This window comes from Branchiostoma lanceolatum, chromosome 14 (genome assembly GCF_035083965.1).
Source record: "Branchiostoma lanceolatum isolate klBraLanc5 chromosome 14, klBraLanc5.hap2, whole genome shotgun sequence".
Lineage (NCBI taxonomy): Eukaryota > Metazoa > Chordata > Leptocardii > Amphioxiformes > Branchiostomatidae > Branchiostoma > Branchiostoma lanceolatum.
In genome coordinates, this window is record NC_089735.1 from 15652503 (window position 1) to 15660727 (window position 8225).

The 8225-nt window shown below is 40.5% G+C and overlaps 1 protein-coding gene across 1 annotated transcript; it reads left to right on the plus strand.

Annotated features, from left to right (window-relative positions):
- Nucleotides 1–95: 95 nt before the first annotated feature.
- Nucleotides 96–3927, plus strand: LOC136448784 (chymotrypsinogen A-like). Its single transcript, XM_066448427.1, has 6 exons — nucleotides 96–138; nucleotides 182–371; nucleotides 827–914; nucleotides 1652–1829; nucleotides 2725–2870; nucleotides 3532–3927. Exons 1-6 carry the CDS (start codon nucleotides 96–98, stop codon nucleotides 3691–3693), a joined length of 807 nt encoding a protein of 268 aa, XP_066304524.1. The 3' UTR covers nucleotides 3694–3927.
- Nucleotides 3928–8225: the final 4298 nt, after the last annotated feature.

Consider the following 8225-nt stretch of genomic DNA (forward strand, 5'->3'; position numbering starts at 1 on the left):
AAATTCGCTACCAAGCTCCGCGAGAGTCTAGCACCAAGGGTAAATCGTATAACGATCTTACGACTAGTGATACTTGTTCCTTACTAATTGAATCAATGAATACGCAGAGTGAGCGCTTCTACCTTAAGACAAACAAAAGTAAGTGCTCAACTAACTTCTGACGCTTACGTTTTAAAAATAGGCGGTGACTCCACCTGCGGCTCCGGCCCCATCCAGCCCGTCTTCCCACCAAGCCGTGTTGTGGGCGGCGAAGCTGCTGTTCCCGGCAGCTGGCCCTGGCAGGCGTCTCTCATGACCTCCTACCACTTCTGTGGCGGGTCTCTCATCCACCCCGAGTGGATCCTGACGGCCGCTCATTGTTTCGCTGACGAGTAAGTCATGTTGAGGTCCAGTAACAGGGGTGCCTTAGTATACATACGATTCTTGCGTAATATTTACTAATCTTACGGAAATCTAATGATCCACTGCTGCGAAACATACGAATTTTACAGAATGCATGCGATCCTTATTAATTTATCAGACCAGCGCCTGGTTATGTGGCATGAGCCAAATTCAATATGGCGGCCTCGGGACTTCAATGTCTTACTACGATATGTTGGCTTTAAGAAACTTAATGGCCTATCCCATCCTGATTAACACCTTAACCTGCACAAATACTTGATTCTTAGGCGACATTTCGTAGTGATTTAGACCAAAAAATTAACCAGCAATCTGAGACTGCTTGAGACTTTTGATTGTAAACTTCCTTAATTGCACCAAGTGCAGACTTACCGCTTACAAAGAATGATGACGTTCAATCTATTTTTCACTTTCTTCTGCCCCACAGTCCAGACCCGAGTCGGTACACCGTAGTTTTGGGCAAACACTATTCGTACGAGTCCAACATAGCTGAGGAGCGGTTCTCTCTTTCCAAGGTTAGTCGAATGATTACGTATCTCTTAAAGAGTAACATCAGTGTTACTTGTACATGAATGTGTAATGATATTTGTATTAAGTCATCATCTAAATAACCAATGAATTCGAATAGATCAACAGTGCAATGTGATGTCATCCAAAAACCAATGTCTTCAATATTTTTCTTCTCTTCTTCTTAAGTTAACCATAACGTATGTATTTTGCAATGTCTGAAGAAGGCAACCCAGTTGATAAATCTACTTAAAGTAAAGCGGCCGGACTTCAGACTGAGGACGAAGCATGGGGCTTTTTAGCTAGCTTGTAGTGCAATGCGGCTTCGCTACTAGTCGCGTATTTAGCCAAGCACACTGAACCAGCCCTGCACTAGTACTTCTCAATAAGAGTATTGGGTTCTTTAACGTTCAGGTTTGACGATTGAGGCTTCGCTTCAAACTCCTTCATACATGAGGTCACCGGCTTCAGGTCAACTGTTTATTGTTTATTTCGGGCTCGACGGCCCATATTAACAGACAAACACATACACATCAACAATTCATCTAAAATAAGTATTTACATCCAAAATGACGAATGCAACCCTTTACAGCATGACCGAGCTGTCGCCGACCCAAGGATCGAACTCCGGCCCACGGATCTACGGAATTCGATCCATATGGACTGCATTACCGCTTTCACCACGGGAGTACTAGATTGGGACAATAACGCATTATAACTATGCCATTGGCACTCGTTGCTATAGGTTATAGTTCACGAGGAGTACGACGGCAGGCTCATCAACAAGGATCTGACCCTGCTGAAGCTGTCCCGTCCCGCTACCATGGGCCAGTACATCCAGACCGTCTGTCTGCCGCAGCACCCCGGCGACGACCCACCGGTCGGCACCACGTGTGTCACCACTGGCTTTGGAGAGACCCTAGGTATAGCAAGTACTAGGACCTCACTGGGCTGCACCAAATTGAGAAAGACATTTGCAAAGTGGCACACGCTGGCGCCAATTGACACCATTTAATCATCTAAAATTACATTTCTTGATATTTCAAAAAATTCAAAAGATTTGCAATTGACATAATGGGCGCAAGATGGCGCAAATCTGCGCAATTACCGTGGATAGCTTTTAGCTGAATTTTGATCATTTTTAAGTCAATGGCGACGCTACGATTTTCAGATTATGTACTAGAATTTTACACGTGCTTCGCACGTCAGCGTGACCGCAAGAAAAAAATTCCGAAAATTCGCAAAATTGTCGCAATGATTTGGCGCGATTAGGCGCAGTTCAGTGAAATACCAGCTTATGTTTTCGTTTCTATGTGCAATACTATACGATGCTCAGTAAAGTTGTATCCGATCCGATCCGTATCGGTGTATGATAGACTGTATGACTAGAGCCGTCGTTCCTTGCGCATTATCTATTCACGGTCTGTCATAATTTGGTACATATGAGTCAATATTGTTATGTTATGTAGTATATCGATCCAACGACGCAGGAATGACACCAACAGTTGACCTGACTCCAGATTTTATTCTGTTTTGCTTGCCATGTGAGGCGGAGTGATACATTTTTTCTTCTAGTAATTCAAGCTGTCTAGGGACCCCAGAATATAACATGGTGGCAGCGGTAGGATACAATCTTTATAATACTTCTAGTGATTCAAGCTGCCTAGGTCACAATAATGTACCTGATGATACCTAGGTGGCGGTTACTTATTCCTGATGAGAAAGTACTGTGGATGCTATTAACTTCTATCTGAAATATGTTACAAACAGCCCGGTCATAATCTGCTGTAACTGACTGGACATGTTGCTTTTGTAAAGGTACGGGTAACGATGAAGTTCTGAAGCAGGCCCGCGTTCCCCTGGTCAGTAACACCGACTGTAACTCCGCTGGGTCCTACAACGGAGAGATCAGCGACTTCATGATGTGCGCTGGCTTTCCAGATGGCGGACACGATGCTTGTCAGGTAGGTAACGTTTAAAGCTAAGACATGACAGCTAGCATGGCATGTTGACGTAATCACTTGGAAGAGAGGATGTGTAAGGCAACTTTGATTTGATTATATGGAGGACATTACTTCTTGTTTATTGTTTAAAAGAGCTCCATTAGTGACAGTACATGGACATGATATTCCTTTCCTTTTCACTACTCCAGGAGTTATATAATATGACATGCGTTCGCGCACCAATTTTCGTGCGCCCTCAATAGTTTTTCACGATACAATGAATCGTACAAAGCGGTTGCAAATTTGAAAAAAATAATGCTGTAAATTGCAAAAAAAAAATCAAAAGCGGATGCTAATGTCGTTGAACGATTGTCAATTTCAAAGTCAATAGTCAAAGTCAAGAAAATGTGAAAGAACCAAACTGAAGAACCTATCGTTCAGTATGCCATACTATGTGTGTTAAGTCATTTGTTGAACCTTTCTCACTGCTTCGATTTCATAATGAAGCCGAACACGCCGCATCAGTTTCGGGATTCCCAGAAAATGACATCGATATGATAAAATCAAGAAAACCTTACTTGTAACCTGGCTAGATCACTCTTGTAGTAGCTTTCCCATTGGTCATAGACTAGAATAACCGGTAGATCTTTTTAGCGTTTGTTTGATATACTTTGTTTTCCAGGGTGACTCCGGTGGTCCTTTGGTCTGCCCCCGCCAGGGTCAGTGGTACCTGAACGGTGTGGTGAGCTGGGGTTACGGCTGCGCGCGTCCCGGCTTCCCCGGCGTGTACGCCCGGGTCACATCCATGTTGGACTGGGTCCAGCAGAAGATAGCTGCAAACTAGACGATATACAACACACCGACGCAGAAAAAAAAAGTTTCAACAGCATGAAAATACTTGTGTTATTTAATCTTGAGTTTTCTTGATAAACGATAAACAATCTTTATTGACACAACAAGAGTTCAGCGACTTTCGTAATGTCTTCTACAACTATGCATACATACAAACAAGCAAACGAACAAACAAATAAACAAGTGGATTAGTGGATACAAATGGATGAACAATAAATGACAAATTGTGTTTTGATTTCAATATAACAGTCTCTCGACTACTGTGTTGTCTATATCCGATAATATGGAAAGAAATATATCCTGGAACAACTTTGTTTTAAAAAATCCATTGCATTTCGCATACATAATAAAAACAGAAAAAAAGAAATAACTGAAAAGGCACATGAACTGATACAAACAGAAAGCACGGATTCCAAAGAAGCTTATACGTAAAGATGAAAAAAATTACAACGTAAATGTAAGTAATATATGTTATATAAAAACAAATGAATATGACAGAATAGATATGTAGCAAAGCTAATTATGACAGATTCAATAGCAAATAAATATGACAAAATCAATATTAATCAAAAAGTACAGGAATTATTCTTAATGAATATTTTGAACAAACTCTAAACAATGTAGCAAAGCCACATTGATCAGCGGCAAACTTGAAACATATGTTAGTATTCAATCTAATTTCAGATGATTATTCATTTACTAGAAATGTGAACTCAAACCTGGACCCTCGAACCCCGGCTTCCGTCTCTTTTTGCCTTACACTTACACGGACCCTGTCGCGGAAGAACTGGGGTGTGCTCCGTCAATACATCTGTGATACTGTTAGTCCAATCATATTACTTATGGGCAGTCAGCGTTTTAGTCGCTAAGAACGTTCGGTAGCACGAGGTTGGTTGAGTCCCAAAATGCATGCCACGGTCGAGAGAGAAATGGAGGCATGTAGTGCGGTTGCAGTCCGCCGTGACCCAAGGAAGGAGTATAAACATTCCACACAGAAATAGTACTATATGTATTATATGTTTGGTCCAAAACCCACAGGTCCTGGGTTCGTATCCTTACATATCAAGTTGACGTTGTTCGGAAAGGCACTTAACACCAATTTCCTCACTTCACTGGGGTGAAAATGAGTAGTTAGGGACATGCCTCGTTAAACGAAGGTCTCGTGCTTGAAGAGAGCCACATCTCGAGCACGTTAAAGAACCCACCACACACCATCGAAAACAGTAGGGCCCCTTTATTTACTTATAAGACTCATCCATAATAAACAAAATACAAGATACAAGAAATAAGAAAACCACGAAAAGCCACTTAATTGCACCTCGGATAAACGCACACTCCATTTTAATTGCACCGAATCCCGAAATCCCAAACCAGTTCCCATTCACTGCATTGTTAGTGACTCCGCATATCTGCACCGCACATTGTCACTAATGCCAGATAACTGCAACAATTTTTAAAAAAAATCCTCGACAAGTTATTAAAAAGGTGCTCTAAAAATCGGCAAACGTCGTACAAATGAGCCAATACCTGCCGGTGTCATGATGAATGAGAAAGTAAAGCAGTATCATTTCCTCAAATACCCACCAAGTGCCCTATCGTTTGAATGTAAATTTTGAAAATTCCGATAAAGAGATTGAATTTTAGAAGGGAGCAATTCGTCTATAATGCTTTAAGTATGGGGTGGGGCGTAACTTTGGTCAGCTACATGTATTACTTCGTAACAATGAATGAGAAAGTAAAGCAGTATCATTTCCTCAAATACCCACCAAGTGCCCTATCGTTTGAAAATAAAGTTTGAAATTCCGATAAAGAGATTGAATTTTAGAAGGGTGCAATTCGTCTATAATGCTTTAAGTGTCGGGTGGGGGGGCGTAACTTTGGTCAGCTATTACTTCGTACCCATGAATGAGAAAGTAAAGCAGTATCATTTCCTCAAATACCCACCAAGTGCCCTGTCGTTTGAAAATAAAGTTTGAAAATTCCGATGAAGAGATTGAATTTTAGAAGGGAGCAATTCGTCTTTTATGCTTTAAGTATGGGGTGGGGCGTAACTTTGGTCAGCTACATGTATTACTTCGTTACAATGAATGAGAAAGTAAAGCAGTATCATTTCCTCAAATACCCACCAAGTGCCCTATCGTTTGAAAATAAAGTTTGAAATTCCGATAAAGAGATTGAATTTTAGAAGGGTGCAATTCGTCTATAATGCTTTAAGTGTCGGCTGGGGGGGCGTAACTTTGGTCAGCTATTACTTCGTAACCATGAATGAGAAAGTAAAGCAGTATCATTTCCTCAAATACCCACCAAGTGCCTATCGTTTGAATGTAAAGTATGAAAATTCTGATAAAGAGATTGAATTTTAGAAGGGTGCAATTCGTCTATAATGCTTTAAGTATGGGGTGGGGGGCGTAACTTTGGTCAGCTATTACTTCGTAACCATGAATGAGAAAGTAAAGCAGTATCATTTCTCAAAAACCCACCAAGTGCCCTATAGTTTGAATGTAAAGTTTGAAAATTCCGATAAAGAGATTGAATTTTAGAAGGGTGCAATTCGTCTATAATGCTTTAAGTATGGGGTGGGGGGCGTAACTTTGGTCAGCTATTACTTCGTAAGCATGAATGAGAAAGTAAAGCAGTATCATTTCCTCAAATACCCACCAAGTGCCCTATCGTTTGAATGTAAAGTTTGAAAATTCCGATAAAGAGATTGAATTTTAGAAGGGAGCAATTCGTCTATAATGCTTTAAGTATGGGTGGGGGGGCGTAACTTTGGTCAGCTATTACTTCGTAACCATGAATGAGAAAGTAAATCAGTATCATTTCCTCAAATACCCACCAAGTGCCCTGTCGTTTGAATGTAAAGTTTGAAAATTTCGATAAAGAGATTGAATTTTAGAAGGGAGCAATTCGTCTTTTATGCTTTAAGTATGGGGTGGGGCGTAACTTTGGTCAGCTACATGTATTACTTCGTAACAATGAATGAGAAAGTAAAGCAGTATCATTTCTTCAAATACCCACCAAGTGCCCTATCGTTTGAAAATAAAGTTTGAAATTCCGATAAAGAGATTGAATTTTAGAAGGGTGCAATTCGTCTATAATGCTTTAAGTATCGGGTGGGGGGGCGTAACTTTGGTCAGCTATTACTTCGTAACCATGAATGAGAAAGTAAAGCAGTATCATTTCCTCGAAAACATACCAAGTGCCTATCGTTTGAATGTAAAGTTTGAAAATTCTGATAAAGAGATTGAATTTTAGAAGGGTGCAATTCGTCTATAATGCTTTAAGTATGGGGTGGGGGGGCGTAACTTTGGTCAGCTATTACTTCGTAAGCATGAATGAGAAAGTAAAGCAGTATCATTTCCTCAAATACCCAACAAGTGCCCTATCGTTTGAAAATAAAGTTTGAAAATTCCGATAAAGGGATTGAATTTTAGAAGGGTGCAATTCGTCTATAATGCTTTAAGTATGGGTGGGGGGGGGGGGTAACTTTGGTCAGCTATTACTTCGTAACCATGAATGAGAAAGTAAAGCAGTATCATTTCCTCAAATACCCACCAAGTGCCCTATCGTTTGAATGTAAAGTTTGAAAATTCCGATAAAGAGATTGAACTTTAGAAGGGTGCAATTCGTCTATAATGCTTTAAGTATCGGGTGGGGGGGGGGGCGTAACTTTGGTCAGCTATTACTTCGTAACCATGAATGAGAAAGTAAATCAGTATCATTTCCTCAAATACCCACCAAATGCCTTATCGTTTGAAAATAAAGTTTGTGAATTCCGATAAAGAGATTGAATTTTAGAAGGGTGCAATTCGTCTATAATGCTTTAAGTATGGGGTGGGGGGGGGGGTTGTAACTTTGGTCAGCTATTACTTCGTAACCATGAATGAGAAAGTAAAGCAGTATCATTTCCTCAAATACCCACCAAGTGCCCTATCGTTTGAAAATAAAGTTTGAAAATTCCGATAAAGAGATTGAATTTTAGAAGGGTGCAATTCGTCTATAATGCTTAAAGTATCGGGTGGGGGGGGGCGTAAATTTGGTCAGCTATTTCTCTGTAACCTTGAATGTGAAAGTAAAGCAGTATCATTTCCTCAAATACCCACCAAGTGCCATATCGTTTGAATGTAAAGTTTGAAAATTCCGATAAAGAGATTGAACTTCAGAAGGGTGCAATTCGTCTATAATGCTTTAAGTATGGGTTGGGGGGGGGGGGCGTAACTTTGGTCAGCTATAAAGTAAAGAAAGTAAAGCAGTATCATTTCCTCAAATACCCACCAAGTGCCCTATCGTTTGAATGTAAAGTTTGAAAATTCCGATAAAGGGATTGAATTTTAGAAGGGTGCAATTCGTCTATAATGCTTTAAGTATGGGTGGGGGGGGGGGTAACTTTGGTCAGCTATTACTTCGTAACCATGAATGAGAAAGTAAAGCAGTATCATTTCCTCAAATACCCACCAAGTGCCCTATCGTTTGAATGTAAAGTTCGAAAATTCAGATAAAGAGATTGAATTTTAGAAGGGTGCA

Coding starts and splice junctions, on each gene's coding strand:
- LOC136448784 (XM_066448427.1), top strand. CDS start 96: ATGAATACGCAGAGTGAGCGCTTCTACCTTAAGACAAACAAAA. Junction 372..826: donor GCTCATTGTTTCGCTGACGA/GTAAGTCATGTT, acceptor TCTGCCCCACAG/TCCAGACCCGAGTCGGTACA. Junction 2,871..3,531: donor GCGGACACGATGCTTGTCAG/GTAGGTAACGTT, acceptor TTTGTTTTCCAG/GGTGACTCCGGTGGTCCTTT.